A 17880-nucleotide genomic window follows, 5' to 3' on the forward strand; every position below is an offset into this window, starting at 1 on the left:
AGAAGCAGTGAAGCTGTGGGGGATGCCAAGTTGTGCCAGTGAAGCTCTGAACAGCCTTTACAAAATCATAATTTCTGTGAAGCAGTCACTAGACCAATGACATTCACTGTGAATACCACTGGTCACAGGAATTCTTAGTCTTCTTTTGGCAGGAGCCATTTCCACCCCACAGTGGGTAAGGAGAAAGTAAAACAGCTTTCTTCCATAATATGCAATAGGAAAAGGGTTGGTAGATCCCTTATGCAGTGGTTCTCAGGTTATGAGCCTCTTCCCTTGCATAGTGGTAGGCTGCACTGAGGCACCAGCAAAGTGGAGGACTTGAGTGTTTTGGATACAATCCTTTAGTGAAGAAGGGGGCACAGAAATCCTGAAACATTTCTGAGGCATGGCCGATAGCACTGCCATATTTCATAACTGATTTTGTTGCATATTCCCAGCTGTAGGAATTTGTGACCATAAAGAGGCAGGTACATATGGTTACATACATGTTATAATGACATTGGACCACAGCAGGTTAGGAAGAAGCACAGAATTTCATTGTATTTGCAGAAATGTGTAAAGTAATGATTTTGGCTGCTGATGGTTTTACTGTGACAGCCTTTGAATACACTAATGCCTTTGAAGGTGAAAGACCGATGACCTTCCTTGAAAGCAAAACCTCCTTGAAGATAAACCCAACACATATGTATGCAGTGTAGTTCTCTCAATAATAGCCTGCATTTCAAAATATGGCCTGATCCATTTTCCTTAGTGATCTAAGAGGTGATTTGAACGTACATGTTGAGAAATCTAAGCTTTAACTGTGTAAGACAAGGTAGCTGTAATAATCTTCATCCTTGGAGAACTCAGTTTTGGGCAACCTGTCTTGAATTAGGCACAACAGATACCTAGAACAGGGTCCAGAAATCCAGCCCACTGAGTGTGGAGTTGCAAGGACTGAATTCTGAAAGAAGCTTGCCCTTAGGAGCAGGCTGTGCTAACAGCTCATCTTCCACCAAAGAATCTCAAGGCTTTTTACAAATTGTAATGCTCTGGTCTCTTTACTTTTGGTCTTATACTTCAGTATCTGATGAGACATTATAACTGGTATATCATAAGAACATGCATGGAAGAAATAGTTAGAAAGCTAAGTAAGTTCCTTCATAAACTTCTGTCAGAGAAAATGGAGCTCTTCTATACGTGAGTCTGGTTCCTTAGAACAGGAGATAACTGTCCAGAAAAAAGAGCAAAGAAGTCTTTAGCCACTGGCACAGCTGGGCTGCTGCTGGCTGGAATATGAGGGATGTGAACCCTGGTGCTGGTGCCAGCCTCTGTAAGGGATGCTGACAAGTACAAATAAAATGGCACTGAAAACCTCCCTGGCAACCAAGTTAGAGAAGAGTTTAAAAAATAATGTGAAATTCATCTCAAGTCAGGATCTTATGAAAAGGGACCTGGAGTAGTGGGTGCACACTGTGCCTATGGATTCTGAGATGTACGTTCATTTTCCAGTATTTTGAAATGTTGTCTTTGATGGGTACATGTTCTGGTGCGCACACAGGATTGTGGACGGAAACCCGGGTTTATAAAATGGGGAGAGCATTCATGTCACTGGCTTGGAGAAAGATTTGCTGTCCCCTGTATTTCCCTCTCTCTGACAGCTCTCTGCCTCTCCCCTTACCACAGACACCCTCCCACCCAGCCAGAGGCAGTCTCTCGGGTGAGGCCCCAGCCCAGGCTCCGCTGACACTCGGTGCCTGCTGCAGAAAGAGGTGGGGCTGCCACAGCCACAGCTCCCTCCTGCCTTTCCCGCTGACCTGAGTTCAGGCTGCTGCTGCTGCTGCTCTGCCAGCGGCTGAGGCTTCCCTGTGCAGTGTAATCCCTGCACCCTCGGAGCATCCAGCAGCTGCCGGGCACTTGCAGCCCTCTCATGAATTTCTCTCTTTTTCTCCAAGGGGCTGACTATTGTGGTTTCAAGGCTACCGTTTTCCGTCTCATCACAGGAACACTGTAAGTATAACTTCTACTGTGGCTCCTTAGTTATTGCCTTTGAGAAACTCATCTGTCTTGTACTGCATAGTAGGAGTTACTACTTCAAAGTGTGCGTGAGGCTTGTTGTGGTCTCTGCTCCAGACTGAGGTATTCAAATGGACCTTTGGCATTTTGCTTTTTAGCTGGATTAAAACATCAAAGCATGAAACATGAAATCAGCCCAGCTCAATATATTGGCAGCTTCCTGGCTGCCGTTTCCCTACTTTGTAGGCAAATTGCTTGAGTGTCCTTCCTCTGCCTAGTAAAGTGGAAATGACAAGAGAAACATTTTTGTCCCTGCTTGTGTGCTGGAGCAAGTTTTCTAACAACCCAGGGAATAGAAACTTCAATGCATTTCATAAGCTGTGGGGATGCTGAGGCAGGTAATCCTGCTGCCTGCTGACGTGTAGCTAGCAAGTGAAGTTTTGGAAAGGAGTTAGATTGGGGGGTATCTTGTCTGTCTCATTTCCTAAAGTCCTGAAGGTGGGATAGAGAAGTAAATGAGTTTAGGGACCTCAGATGGCTGCAGCAGTGTACTGGCACATTCAAACTGATGATCTAAGCTTAGGATTTTAAGGGAAGGAGTCTTGAGCTCAGGGAGCAGTTCTGATATAGGTTACAATCACTTCAAACTTTCAGCTTCAGATTTTCATGTTCTAAACAGCATTTACAATTTCTAGGTGTTAATCTAGCTCCAGCATTAGGGATCCTTGACCGTATTTGATCTGTGGTTTGAATTTTTTTCCTGTATAAATGCATAAATCATCCCTTGGGGTATCCTTGAAAGTTGTATGAGAATGAACTACATATGAGGAGAATCACTGTGATTTTATACTTTCTTTCAGGTATCTTATTGGACAATGGAACTTGTATGGAAACAAAGGTGGTATCTTCAGCTGGGCTGTATATTGATGCTGAATTTGGTTTATGCCAATCTACACTATCAAAAAGAAACTCCTCCAAGCCTGGGTCAGATTGACCATGAGTGCTGGGAGGTCTCATCCCATGGGCTGGTGGAAATGAAGAAACTCAAGGTAGCAGACACAGTCATTGGTCTCTGGGACTTCATGATGTTCCTAAAGGAATCCCCTAAGCCCAAGCACAATGAACTCTTCAATGAGTTAGCCCAGAACTTCTGGGATATGTATGTAGACTGTGTGCTCTCAAGATCCCACGGCATGGGCAGAAGACAATTATCGTCTCCCAAATACTCTTCCACATACTCACATAGAACTTTAGAAGGTAACTATAGGATATAGTCTTAGTCTGTTACATGCTAACATTAAACTGAAACACTTCCATCTTCATCCTTGAATGTTTAGATAACTCAATATAGTCGTTTCCAGTTTTCTGTCTCTACTTCTGTCAAAAGTATTTGCATTCCAGTTTTCTGTCTCTACTTCTGTCAAAAGTATTTGCATCTTTCAATGGTAGTTACTTTCACAATACAGGAAACAAAATTAGTTAGGGTACTAAATTTCTGTATTTAACAAAATGTAAAAAATGTTGGGTGTGCATGTGGTACAGTGTGGAAATGGATGCTGAATGCTGTCACTGTGTGCATATAAATGGCATTACAGTACTAAAAGTTTCCTGGTGTTTGGACTTTAGTCTCAACTATGGGGAATCATCCTTCTGTAAGAAGGGAAGCTCAAATACCTGACTGCTTGAACCCTGTTCTTCCCATTAAAACTATTGATACATAATATGATCTCATGGACATTGTGAATCATCAGTGACCAATTCTGGTCATCAAGGTCTGAGAAGGGTCTGAACTGAAATCACATAAGGTTAGGGTCTTACTAACCAATCCTAGACCTTTTGGATCCCTTCATCCTTAGCAATGGACTTTCTTCAGATGTTTTAGGTTTCCAGACTGAACATAGAGTGATAGAATGGTTTGGGTTGGGAAGGACCTTCAGATCATCTAGTTCCAACCCCCCTGCCATGGACAAGGACTCCTCACACTAGACCATGTCAGCTGATGCTCTGTCCAATCTGGCCTTGAACACTGCCAGGGATGGAGCATTCACAACTTCCCTGGGCAACCCATTCCTGTGCCTCACCACCCTTGTAGTAAAGAACTTCTTTCTTATATCTAACCTGAACTTTGCCTGTGTTTGAACCCATTTCCCCTTGTCCTATCACTACTGTCCCTGGTGTGAAGAGTTCCCCTCTGGCATCCTTGTAGGCCCCCTTCAGGTACCACACAGCCTTCTCTTCTGCAGACAGTTCTGCCCCAATTTTCTTAGCCTGTCTTGATACATGGAGAGAATTTAATTCTAGCATTCCTAGAAATTTGCTTAGAAAATAATGACTTTTCTTTCATAATCTTGCAGGGCCTGCTTTCACCAACCCATTTTAGTCAAAGATACCTCAGCAAGGCAACATCAAAATGAAGGAGCACAAAAGCACGGCATGTACTCGAGATGCTTAGACAAGTCCACTGGCATGGTTCAACCTTCTTTTTTTTCCTTTTCTTTGTGTAAAGCACTTAATCACTGCTAAACTGATAAGTATGTGAACTCCCACATTGTCACTTTTGCTTTCCTGTCTTGCAGTCTGTCAAGGTTGCTTTTATCCGACTGCATGTCTGAATGCTTTTGTGTTTTGAGTTACGACTTTTGTAGTCTCAGGTAAACTTGTAAGTCTGAACCAGTGTCATATTTTTGAAGAGGCTCATCTTCCAGTAATTCTCTTTTTTTAAAGTTAATTTGGGTAGAAGCCCAATATATTTTTATACTTTAAGCAATGGAGAAAATGTCAACAAACATTTTATATGTGTCTTGCACATAAAATTAACTTCGAGAATTGCAAAAAAGTGTGACAACAACCTAAAGGGAAGGATTATGCTTATTGTAATGTCCTGTGCAGTCTTAACTTTGTAATTTATCACTGCTTAATCTAGGCTATGAATTAATTAAAGTATTTTTCTATGCAGCAAGGTCTGAATAGTAGTAATTTTCTTGTCTAATAACGTATTATTTGCAAAGCCATTGCTACATTACATTAAGAACAATATTTTACACAAGACTACTCTTTATCTGCACATTTATACAGGTAAATAAGGTGATACAGTCAATCTGTGTCACAGCAGGCAACATCACAGTTAAGAAGAGACCCATGCATTCGGTGGTTTGAAACAGTGAGAGATTAGCTTGACTGTGTCTCCCTTTATAAGAAAGAGTCCAGCATAGGTAAAATAATTCAGGGAGATTAACCATGGAGTTAATCCATTTGTCCTGAGCACAGAAAGCCTGAGAACAAATGGGAACACTCAGAGATGCAGACTCTGCTTTGCTCCTTGGGCAATGCAGCTTGTTCAGTCCCTGTTGTGTTCGAGCCTTTTATGAGATCCCAACTGGGTTTAATTATTGTGGAAAATAGTACTTACACAGTAACAACATATAAACCTTCACAAGTAACAAGAAATCCATCCCAGGTATTCCTAACTCATATAGTAGTAGGGGATTCTGCTTTGAAAGGGACAGAAGCACTCGTCTGTTGGCCTGACCCCGTCTCAAGGGAGGTGTGTTGCCTACCAGGGGCACGGATCAGCGATGTGGCAGAGAGGCTGCCTGCTCTGGTAAGCCCCACGGGCTATTACCCACTTCTGGGGATACATATGGGTGCTAGGGATATAGATAGCAGTAGCCTGGGGAACATAAAGAAGGACTACAGAGCCCTGGGAGAGGTGGTTAAGGGCTCTGGAGCTCAGATAGTCTTTTTGTCAATTCTCCAGGGTACAAGGGAGGACCTAAAAAAAGCTAGGAGGATTAGCCAGGTTAATAAATGGTTAAAAGGGTGGTGTCATGGTCAGGGGTTTGGGTGTCTTGAACATGGGACCCAAGTTTGTAGGCAAGGTCCAGTGGGGGCTGGTGGAGCTGGTCCGATAAAAGAAGGGGAAGGGCAGTTTTGGTAGGAGGCTTGCCAGACTGGTCAAGGAGGCTTTAAACTAGATGTGTTGGGGGAGGGGGGCATCATTCCAACACTCCCAGTCAGTTGCCAGCACCTATAATAAATGCTTGGAGCAATGTAGAGATATTCCAGATGCTCCAGCCAATGAGCCGACTTCATTTGGAGCTTGGCTCAGATGCCTCTGTACAAACACTGGTAGCATGGGGAACAAGCAAGAGGAATCAGAGATGTGTGCTCGTCTACAGGGGTATGATATAGCATCACAGAAACATGGTGGGATGGCTCCTATGACTGGAGAGTTGGAATGGGAGGTTACAGGCTCTTTAGAAAAGACAGGCCCAGCAGGCAGGGAGGGGGAGTTGCCCTTTATGTTAGGGATAGGCTGGAGAGTATCGAGCTCTGTCTGGGGACAGGTGAGCAGTTAACAGAGAGCTTGTGGGTCAGGGTTAAAGGAAAAACAGTGATGGGAGACATTACTGTGGGGATCTGTTATAGACCACCTGATCAAGAGGAATCTGTGGATGAAGCACTCCATAGGCAGATAGGAAAAGCCTCACGCTCACAGGCCCTTGTTCTCATGGGGGACTTCAACCACCCTGACATCTGTTGGAATGATGGTACAGCCCAGCACAAGCAATCCAGGAGGTTCCTCGATTGTGTGGAAGACAACTTCCTTCTGCAAGTACTAGAGGAACTGACAAGGAGAGGTGCCATGCTTGACCTTGTGCTCACCAACAAGGTAGGGCTCGTTGGAAATGTGGCACTGTAGGGCAGCCTTGAATGCAGCAACCACGAGATGGTTGAATTTGAGATCCTCAGGACAGTGAGAAGAGCGTGCAGCAAGCTCACTGCCCTAGACTTCAAGAGAGCAGACTTTGGCCTCTTCAGGAACCTGCTTAGTAAGGTTCCATGGGGTATAGCCCTGGAGGGCAGGGGGGCTCAAGACTCTTGATTGGTCTTCAAGGATCACCTGCTACAAGCTCAGGAGTGTTGCATCCCAGCTAGAAGGAAGTGCAGCAGGAGGGCCAGGAGACCTCCTTGGATGGATAAGGAGCTGCTGAGGAAAATTCAAATGAAAAAAGAGTTTTATAGAAAGTGGAAGCAAGGACAGGCGGCCTGGGAAGAGTACAGGGATGTTGTCCGGGAAGCTAGGGACCAGGTTAGGAAAGCTAAGGCCCAGTTAGAATTAAACTTGGCTAGGGATATTAAGGATAACAGGAAGGGATCCTACAGGCACATAACAAACAAAAAAACAGATTAGGGAGAACACAGGCCCCCTCAGGAAGCTCTCAGGGGGAACTAGCTACACAGGATTTGGAGAAGGCTGAGGTTCTGAATGACTTCTTTGCTTCGGTCTTCTCTGGCAAAGGCTCTGACCACACCACCCAAGTCTTGGAAAGCAGACGCAGGGACTGTGAGAATGAAGACCTTGGACCCCCTGGAGGAGAGGATCTGGTACAAGACCTTCTTAAAAATCTGAACATGCACAAGTCCATGGTTCCTAATGAAATCCATCAGCGGGTCCTGGAGGAGCTGGCGGATGAAGTTGGTAAGCTGCTGGCCATCATATTTGAAAAATCATGGCAGTCAGGTGAAGTTCCCGATGACTGGAAAAAGGGAAATATAACCCCCATTTTCAAGAAGGGGAAAATGGGTGACCCAGGCAATTACAGAGCAGTCAGTCTCACCTCTGTGCCTGGCAAAATCTTGGAGCAGATTCTTCTGGAAGGCATGCTAAGGCACATGAAAATCAACAAGGTGCTTGGTGACAGCCAGCATGGCTTCACTAAGGGGAAATCCTGCCTGACCAATTTGGTGGCCTTCTATGATGGGGCTACAGAAGTGATGGACAGGGGTAGAGCAGTTGGTGTCATCTACCTGGACTTGTGTAAAGCGTTCAATGCTGTCCCACATGACATCCCTGTCTCTAAATTGGATAGACATCAATTTGATGGATGGACCACTCAGTGGATAAAGAACTGGCTGGAGGGCTGCACACAAAGAGTTGTGGTCAATGGCTCAATGTCCAGCTGGAGACCTGTAACGAGTGGTGTCCCTCAGGGATTGGTGTTGGGACCGGTCTTGTTCAACATCTTTGCCAGTGACATGGACAGTGGGATTGAGTGCGTCCTCAGCAAGGTTGCTGATGACACCAAGCTGTGTGGTTTGGTTGATACGCTGGAGGGATGGAATGCCATCCAGAGGGACGTTGACATGCTTGTGAGGTGGGCTGATGCCAACCTCATGAAGTTTAACCATGCCAAATGCAAGGACCTACACCTGGGTTGGAGCAATCCCAGGCACAGCTACAGGCTGGGCAGAGAAGAGATTCAGAGCAGCCCTGCGGAGAAGGACTTGGGGGTGTTGGTCGATGAGAAAATGAACACGAGCCGGCTTCAGTGTGCGCTTGCAGACCAGAAAGCCGACCGTATCCTGGGCTGCATCAAAAGGAGTGGGACCAGCAGGTCGAAGGAGGTGATCCTGCCCCTCTATTCTGCTCTCGTGAGACCTCACTTGGAGAATTGTGCGCAGTTCTGGTGTCCTCAACATAAAAAGGACATGGAACTGTTGGAACAAGTCCAGAGGAGGGCCACGAGGATGCTCAGGGAACTGGAGCACCTCCCATATGAATATAGGCTGAGAAAGTTGGGGCTGTTCAGCCTGGAGAAGAGAAGGCTGTGTGGAGACCTCATAGCAGCCTTCCAATATCTGAAGGGGGCCTATAGGGATGCTGGGGAGGGACTCTTCATTAGGGACTGTAGTGATAGGACAAGGGGTAATGGGTTAAAACTTAAACAAGGGAAGTTTAGATTGGATATAAGGAGGAAATTCTTTCCTGTTAGGGTGGTGAGGCACTGGAATGGGTTGCCCAAGCAGGTTGTGAATGCTCCATCCCTGGCAGTGTTCAAGGCCAGGTTGGACGAGGCCTTGGGTGATATGGTTTAGAGCAAGGTGTCCCTGCCCATGGCAGGGGGGGTGGAATTTGATGATCTTAAGGTCCTTTCCAACCCTAACTATTCTATGATTCTATGATTCCATATAGCTTTTAAAATATCCAACAAATCTCACAGATTTTGTAAACACTCATTTAGGTAAACACAATATGAAACTGCATCTTGTAAATTAGATCTCCTACAGTATTCCAGAGAGGGCATGAAAATAGTGAGAAATTTCTCTTACCCGTGAATATCACTGCAAGTTCCTGATTCAAAAAGCGTTTTAAATACACCTTTTCTGTTGAGCAAATAGGAGTAATGATGCACCCAAACCCAGCAGTTTCAGGACTTGATAGATTGTGATGAGCAGCTATTTGATAGCCATTGTCTAATCTGTTCCAATAACACCCACTGTATAAAGCTGTGTACTCTGTTGCCTTTCCATCAAATAGTGTTTTATCTGTCATAAACCAGATAAATAAATTCCCCTTCACACCTGCAGATAATTTTATTCATCACCAACAGAAGTGTAGAACTATTGTAATGTTTTAAAGGTAATGTGTCCTATATTAGTGATCTTTTAGGTGAGTGCTGGAGCAAGGTATCCTGTGCAGTTTTAAAAGCTCCATCCTTCCACAGGTTGAAAGTCTTTGTTTTAATTAGTTTTCTATAGGATACAGAGGTGTTTAGCATCTACCATGGTTGGGTCCAGAATGCTTGAACAATCTCTTGCTATGGGCACCCTGCAGTGTCTGCCAAAGGGGCAGGTGACTGAACGACAGGAACACAGCACCATAAGCAGCAGCAGCACAACAAATTCTGGGTGGACTCACCTCTTTTGAATATGACAGAGCCATGCTGCCAGCTGGCTGCCCCTAGGGTGTCTACAGGAGGGATTAACAGTGAACGGGCTGAGCTCCTCCTCCACTAGTACTCTGCACTCCCTCTCTTTCACCCCTGCACAGGAACAGCAAGCCCAGTTTTCTTGGGTTCCTCTGCTGACAGCGAGACCACAGCCCATGGCTGGCTGGCAAAACCAGATGCTGTCTATGCTGCTGGGAAGGCTTGTGTTAGTATTCATATATCAAGTGTGAATGTAAGCATTTAGTGAAATTCTATCCCCTTCTTTTTCCAGTCCTTGATAGAGTTAACAAGAGCATTTGCTGGTACCTGTTTGCACTGCACTGCAGCAGAAACACAATACAGTTGGAGGAGGAGTGCTGTGGGGCGCACTTTGTGCCTGATTTGAAGTTTTAACATAAGCATAAAAAGAAACTGATTTCCAGTTAAAAGATCTTTTATATCTATACCTTGGCTATACTGTATTGCTGTACTTTTGTACAGAAATTGGAAGCATTTACATGAGTCCTGTATGGTTTTTTGGAAGAAACAGGCCTTTGGTTTGCTACTAGTAGTAATGAGTCACCTGCACATCCATGTATGTGCAAGGGTGTAAAAAAACTCTAAATATCACAGTCTTTGTTCTCCTAGCAAATATGTATTACTCAGTTTTAATTGTGAAAAGACAATGGAGTGCACTTTTGTGGCCCCAGTGTGTAGGTATATTTTGCCATTCTCTAGAACAGTAATACAGCAGCACAGCTGCTGAAGAGCTGTTGGAGAAATATAAACTGATCAAGACTACTGACACAGAGGACTTTAGTTAGATAATCTCTATATACCTTAGTTTACCTTTCTTGCAGGCAGGCCAGAAATACAGAGTTATTTAATAAAACATACTTTAACATTATGCAGATAATTTTTGGGCAAAAAAAAAGCCATCATGAAAACAGATTATACTTAGAAATTATCAGTTAGCAAAGGGCCAGCATAAAAATTAAATTAAAATAGCAGAAGTTAATGTGATTTCTCTAGCTTTAAGTACTAGATGACTGTCTTACTCTACAATGTAATATTTAACAGACCTGCCCATAAGAAAATGCTTCTGATCTTTGCAAACTGCACCTGTGGAGTAAGTACCATTTCATATACCTGGTTTGGTTTATTTCATTATTTTATTCAGGTTCTTCTTTCTATAGAATGTAAGTAGACAATTTTGAAACAAAAATCACTGCCTTTGTGTTTAATGCCGGTACTGGTATGTCTCGTTACAAGGACAAACAGATTTTCAAGAAACCCTTCATACACACACCCACCCCATGGCTCTTTCAGGAAGTGAAAAAGGGAGTTGGGTACTAAGTTCTATCCATTTAGCTCAAATTTGTTTCCATTTTTCAAGCTGGCATTCAACAAAGTGAAAGTTAATACTTTCATGAAACATTGCTTACAGGCAAAAATGACAGACTATGTGCCAGAGCTTGTATGTCATGGAACCCCTTGCAATGTCGCATAATTTTGTGCCATATCACTGGCTAGCAACTGGTTTTAAAATGAGGTAATAGCCTCAGGGAATCTTGCTTTATTGTAATATAGCAATTTTTGGCTTTGCCCAAGCTAGGAAAAGAGACAATAGCTTAGAAACTGAGTCATGTACAAAAAAGGTCTGCTCACAAGTTTGTGTTGGTATTCAAGAAGTGGAAGACAAAGAGTTCCTGTTGGAGACAATAGGGGCAATAACCCAAGAAGTAATTAGAATAGTAAGATCAGTTCAAGAGCTGTGAGAAATCCCTGAGGAGCAGGACACTTCAGCATGTCTCCAACAGGCTTGGAGAAACATGGCACAAATAAGCTTTTTAGGGAGTCTTTACATGAAAACTGAGAAAACAGAAGTCCTCATGCTAAGGAAGGTAGTTCAAGAAACAAAATGGACTGGGACAAAACTCACATGGGTATGGGATCACAGAAAATGAGGAACTGCATGTGTTTATGTGAAAGGTCATCGCCCTGCTCCATGGAAGAGATACTTAAACTGCAAGATGTAGGATGAGTCAACAAGAGGTAGAAAACGAAGTCATGGACCTACTGATAGTGGATCACAGTAACCTGACACTAACACACACAATTTTTAGGCTCAGCCTACCTTTGTACCATACTGTACAGGGTACCTTATTAATAAATCATCCCCATGTTTATATTAGTTAATGCAAAATACAATTTTGCTCTCAAGATGCTCTATGCAATTCACCAAAGCATTACAAACAGATTTTATCTTGTATCTAAAATACACATACAGTTAACTACAATAAAAGCACTGTTCAGAACACTATCTATTCCACAGGTACCAAATCTTTCTACAGCAAGTCCAGTGTTTTAATGCTTTTGATCTTTCTTTAAGGCTTCTTTAGAAAGAGGTAGCTTTCTAAGACCAAGTTCTGTAACATTCAGTGGCCTTCCAGTTAACTGAGGAGGTGTACTTTTGACAGTTACTAAGTGACCAGATCCAATCTGAAAAACAAAATACATTACATGACAGTCACGTTAGTATTTAAAATGAGAGTTAAATCATGAACTGTCTTTCAAAAACATTATTCATCTGGTAGAGATGCATGCTGAGGTTTCTGAGGTCTATTCAAGCTATCCTTTATGTGAAATTAACAAATTGTTCCCATCAGTACAAAGGAAAGGACAGAGTGGTTTTTCACCAGGTACCTTTATGTACTCTACTTTTCTGCCTTCATGTCTGATCTTATGAAAATGAAAAGCAAATCAAGCCTTTCTTACAATAGAAGTTTGTTGTGCAATGTTGTTTGGATTTGTATATAATATGATCCAGTTTTTGTCCTCAGCATTTCATTATACATTAATATTTCAAAGAAAAAAAAAGGAACAAACCCTATTTCTCTCAGAATGCAATTGCCTATAACTACTCCTTTAGGAAAACTTGAAGACTGAAAGGGACACACTACTCTCTATATTGGGTAAGTATATTCAGTATAAGGAATACATATTTTTATATATATGTGTGTATATATATATAAATCCCAGTGACACCTCTATCTTCTAAGCATGACCTACTAAACCAAACAATGCAACTCTTCAAGTGCCTGTGGCTCACATGTTTAATTACTTGACCTTGACTGGTCTGCAACAACCATCTTGGCCTAATTTTTCTCCCTCCCTATGAAGAGTGTTTAGCAGAGAAGAGAGAAGAAGATTGTTCCAAGAAAAAAATTGCCAGCCATATCTGTTATTTGTATTTCTTCTAAGCAATGTACCCAAGCAGATTTATTTGATGTTCTTGATGTGTTCCATTTCTTAACACACTTATTCTGCAAAATCCTTCTTTTTGTCTACAGTTGTTTATTGTTTATAAAACCATAAAATACTTTCTTCTTAAAACCTCCTCCACAAAAAAAAATGAATAGTCTTGGCTTGAGGTCCAAGTCTTTAAAATAGAATATAACAACATTTTTCTCTCTATTAACAATGTCCAGAATGCTCGTATCTAAATTTTTCAGAAACTTTCTGCAAAATATTGCTGATTAACTGTCTCACTGATACAGGCATGTAACTTATATCATTTTTTGAGGCCACTTCATCTTGCATTTATTAAAGTTTAGGGCAAAGATGATTTGATAAAAATCCTAGTCCAGCACTTTGAGACCATCCTCTGGCTTCCTATTAAGCACCTCCTTTCTTCATCACATCAAACATGAACTGCTTCTTTTCAGGATGCATCCCCCTTAGTTGCCATTACAGAGAGCCAATTACAGCTGTCATGCCAGAGAGCCCATGACAGTGGAATCTCTTGCCTTTGTGCAAGTTTTAAATCAACACCTCATGTTTTCATTTCTTTGTTTCTCCTCTCTTGTAAAAGTAACTTATAAGCAATCAAGAAGCTATCCCTCCCTTAAAATCCTCCTTAGCTGTGATGCTTACACAGAAGTCATCCAGGTAACTTAAAAGCAGTTACTGACTGGAGTGGTGATTCTCCCACATCTTACCCCAGGTTGTCAAAAATCAACATCGAAATATGCTGTTACACCCAAAAATGATTGTAACAATGGCTTTTATTTTCTTACACTTCAATGAACTGATAGAAATGAGGGGGGGGGGAAATTTCTGCAGATGCAAGGAGCTGGCTTATCTGCAGACAGTGAGGAACACATTTACTGACAAAGGACACCTCTACTGATGTATAAGAGATCAGGCAGATTCACCCAACAATTAATGAAGGAAGGCTTGACCTCATTAAGGTTTACGTGAAAGGCCATCCCTCAAGAGATACATGTCGAGTAGCATAGGACCATCTTGCCCAAACTTCTTATGAGGAATTTGTAGATCTGAATCTCATTCTGACCAACTACCTGTTGCCTGAGGATATATCACAAATGGAAGTTGTGCTTTGCAGGAGATACAGATTCTTTCTTACATATTTGGAGCTTGTCAGCATTATTGAAGAAAGAGTAAGCTGCAGCACATATACAGACAAAATAAACCCCAAAGCACTTATACGTCAATGAAAATAAGATAAAATAAAATTGGGGATTACTTAACTGTTGTACCGAGGCCTTTAATATCAGTAGAATAGACTACTTCATTTTGAGTCTTCAGTTTAGGTCTGGAAGCCTCTATTAATTTTTCCTGAAGCCTTTTTGCTTTCTAAAGATAGTCAGAAAAAATGTAAAATTGCTTTAATCCAAATGAATTGTGTCATTTGCACTTGTTAGAAAATATACAAATAAAACAACAAAATAAATGAGGTGATAATTCTATTGGCTTTTATTTGTAGGTACCCTCCCTCTGGTTTGTGAATCCCTCTTGTACTGAGCCCATGAAAACAGAATAAATGGACATGACTTTGCAAGGGTGAGAAAGGAATAATCACTTGCTATGACCTCTGAGCTAATTCTTTCTAATGTAGCCATATGTGCTGTTAGCCTTCATCACCACAAGAGCACACTGTTGCCTCATGTTCAGCTTGTCACCCCATACCTAGTACACATCCACATAGCCAGCTAGTCCCCAGGATGTATGTACCAATGCATGACAACCGTAGTACATCCCAGGTGCAGGACTTCACTTTTTTTTTTCATGAACTTCATGAACTTTTGATCAGCCCAGCCCTACAACTTGTCAAGGTCCTTCTGAACAGCAGCCCTGCCTCCCAGCATATGGAATGCTTCCTCCAGCTCAGACCCCTGCATGAATGTGATGAGGATGCAAGCTGATCCAATATCCAAGCCATTAATGAAAATGTTAAATAGTATTGACAGTATAATTGACTCTGTGGAATATCGCTCAAAACTGACTGCTAGTTAAACTTTAATTATTGACCACTGTCATTTGAGCCCATCAGTCCAGACAGTTTTTTATCCAATTTGTAGTCCACGGGTATGCAGTCCAGTCCTTATCTCCCCATTTTGGCTAGAAGAAGGATACACAAGACTGAGCTGAAAATCTTGCTAAAGCCAACAGAAGTAATATCCATCTTCTTCCTTCTCCAGAGCAAAGCATTTTATCACAAAAGGCAACCATGTTGTTAAGGCGTGATTTGTCCCTGGTAAATCCATGACAGCCATTACTAATTACCTTCTTGTCCCTTGCATACCTAAATTAGCTTCCCAGGGACTCAGTCAGAACTAACCAGTTCTCCAGACCCTTTTTCTGGCCCTTTTTTAATTTCTAATTCTAGCATAGATCTTTACTACAGGCCAGGAAGGCACTTGCACATGAAGAAAATTGTTCTCTTTTGCATTTGGAAATGAAGAAAAATTAAATTTAGCTGTCAAAGCATTTCTTTTAAGTCTGATTTAATTCATTCTCCAACTTAGTCTGATTGCCTAACAAGGACTCTAATAGTTTTTATGTTCTTTTGGAAAAGAGCAAATAGGGCTAAAAGAAACTCCTTTCATCATAAAGTGCTTCCTGTCTTGAAAGATGTTTGCTGGACTAAGAATAGGGAATGAAGTATTAGAAAAATTAAAGAAAAGTAAGAATGACCACAGTTTCAGTTTCCGCAGTTTCAGGACAAACATGTATACATACACACCCACACCACCCCCCCCCAATTACAAGTGCATAAACAATGTTGATCTCCACTTTGTGATGGCAATAGGAAGAGCAGAGGAAGCAAAGATTGCATCGCTTTGCCAATACATCTTACAGTTCATTCTTCTATGTCTGTGTGAATATAAAATTTACTCTTAACTTCTACTTGAATATTCTCGTAATTCATTAAGAAATGTGTCTGTAACTTCAAAATTATTATAACTATACTGTGAATGTATGTTTTGCTCCATCACTCATATTTCTTACCTTCAATGCCTCATAGTTGGATGTCCGAGTCAAGAAATTTTCCCAAGATTTATTTAGCATTTCTCTCTGCTTATGTATAGCTTTGATCTGTAACATAAATGAGATTTACAAGATGCAACACAATCCCCTTCTCACAAGCTTTTCTGAATCCTTTGACCTGTTTGAATATCATGTTCACCTATGCCTCTTTGGCTACCTTAGCTCATCCCTCTCACCTGACATTGGATGATAATGTTGTAGCAATGTACTTGTCCTTTAAAAAATTCACTTATGTACTGCCTTTATAAAAACAAAGGCTTACCTTCTCTGTGCAAACTAATTACCCCTTTTCCAACAGAGACATTGGAAGAGCCCCACCTCTTTCAGGATTACTTCCTGTATATTCTCACTTTCAAATGCTGAATAACAGAGATGGAATCACTTCTGGTGACAGAAGTGCAGGCATTATAATGCATGACCATCCTCAAAAACACTAACATGAGATTTTAGACAACTGGACCAACTGAACTTCTCAGAAAGCAGGAGAGGATGAGCAAAAATGCCAAATGCTTGCCTTAAAACCAAACCTGGAAAATGTCTGTTCCTGTTCACACTTAGCATGCCAGGAAGTACAAAGGCCTGCTTTCTAGAGTAATGAAACTCTGTGACTATTCAACCAAGGGATCATGTAACAAAGGCTTATGTTTCATTTTGAGAATCAAATGTAGTTGTAATAGGTACTTTAAATCATTATCTGGTACAGATGAACACAAGTGCAACTCTATAGTAGCATAATGGTCATTTCTCACCACAGTGTTGCTGATGCATCACTGATGATACTGCTTCATTTTTTCATGTTACTCTCTAAATAGTGGCAAAATTATACAAATTGGGAGAACTGAGTTTAATCTAATTTAATTTAAAGTTAAAATTTTGCTGCTGAGACAGATTAAAATATCTTCAAGCAGTGTATGGATCTGGGATTCTCAACATTATGTAATAATAAAATCTTCATATAAATTGACAAAAAAGCTTACACGGCCTTTACTCGTTTAAATACTCCTTGTCTTACCTTTTTATACGTTTTTTGTTCTTCTTGTATTTCTTGTTGGTGTTGACTTTCAAGCACTTCAGTCTGCAAAGCGGCAACCATTCTTCCAGTATCTTCTGATACCTCTGAAAGAACTTTCAGGGCTTCCTCATCTGACGCAATAGGCTTGAATTCTTCTTTTAGTTCTGCACAAATTTCACTCCAAACTTCTCCAACCTGTATGTGCAAAGCCCCACAGTAGTTGCTATTTATATCTTTTTTTTTTCACTTCCAGTTAGACTTCAGTAAGCTACATCAAATTAATTTATGATAACCCTCCCTAAGCCTTCCCAAGCCCAAGCTTGGCTCCACAGAGGAGTACCAGGAATGCTGACAACTACAGAAACTCAGAAGAAATACATATAGCTACAAGATACCACACTACGAGAGTGAAGTATTGTGTCCTGCTGGCTCGTTCTTAAAATCTCAAATTACACACATGATCAGATCAAACTGCAATGTGAGACATAAACACAGCTGGAATTATCAACTAAAGATCGAGTATTGCTAGTTCCTGAACACTTCAAGATCTCACATCCTTCTTTTCTAAGCAGAAAACTGTCATAAACTGAAGGATCTTTTGAGCAGGATGGCTCCCACAAAGCTTATTATCCTGTTCATTTTTCCTATAGGCACATCATTCTTGACTTTTGACAGTATGGATGGGTACTGCACGTGGGGACAAAGATGGGAAAGCACAGAAAAACCTTTATCAGAATGTTTATTTAAAGTAATTTTTAATAGTAAGCCACCACTCCCCTAAACTGACCTTACTGACAAAGAGGCAGT

The 17880-nt window shown here is 41.6% G+C and overlaps 2 protein-coding genes across 2 annotated transcripts in view; one reads left to right on the forward strand and one right to left on the reverse strand.

Annotated features, from left to right (window-relative positions):
* Nucleotides 1-1466: 1466 nt before the first annotated feature.
* FAM237B (family with sequence similarity 237 member B) lies at nucleotides 1467-4950 on the forward strand. Its single transcript, XM_061346064.1, has 3 exons — nucleotides 1467-1989; nucleotides 2856-3252; nucleotides 4350-4950. Exons 2-3 carry the CDS (start codon nucleotides 2871-2873, stop codon nucleotides 4373-4375), a joined length of 408 nt encoding a protein of 135 aa, XP_061202048.1. The 5' UTR covers nucleotides 1467-1989; nucleotides 2856-2870; the 3' UTR covers nucleotides 4376-4950.
* Nucleotides 4951-11840: 6890 nt separating this feature from the next.
* Nucleotides 11841-17880, reverse strand: part of CFAP69 (cilia and flagella associated protein 69) — a 31582-nt gene continuing 25542 nt past the window's right edge. The window contains exons 20-23 of the mRNA XM_061346134.1: nucleotides 17074-17268; nucleotides 16023-16109; nucleotides 14262-14366; nucleotides 11841-12209 (exon numbers count right to left, since the gene is read on the reverse strand). Coding sequence (XP_061202118.1) covers nucleotides 12075-12209; nucleotides 14262-14366; nucleotides 16023-16109; nucleotides 17074-17268 — 522 coding nt within the window. The 3' untranslated portion in view covers nucleotides 11841-12074. The remainder of the gene's footprint in view (nucleotides 12210-14261; nucleotides 14367-16022; nucleotides 16110-17073; nucleotides 17269-17880) is intronic.

Source organism: Neopsephotus bourkii, unplaced genomic scaffold (genome assembly GCF_033783945.1).
Source record: "Neopsephotus bourkii isolate Nb327-2 ecotype Australia unplaced genomic scaffold, CSIRO-AGI_Nbou_v1 NB_257, whole genome shotgun sequence".
Taxonomy (NCBI): Eukaryota; Metazoa; Chordata; class Aves; order Psittaciformes; family Psittacidae; genus Neopsephotus; species Neopsephotus bourkii.

Bases quoted from the DNA above. Each gene is read 5' to 3' on its own strand.
- FAM237B (XM_061346064.1), top strand. From the start codon at position 2,871: ATGGAACTTGTATGGAAACAAAGGTGGTATCTTCAGCTGGGCTGTATA. The intron at 3,253-4,349 runs GTAACTATAGGA...ATAATCTTGCAG, and splicing joins CTCACATAGAACTTTAGAAG to GGCCTGCTTTCACCAACCCA.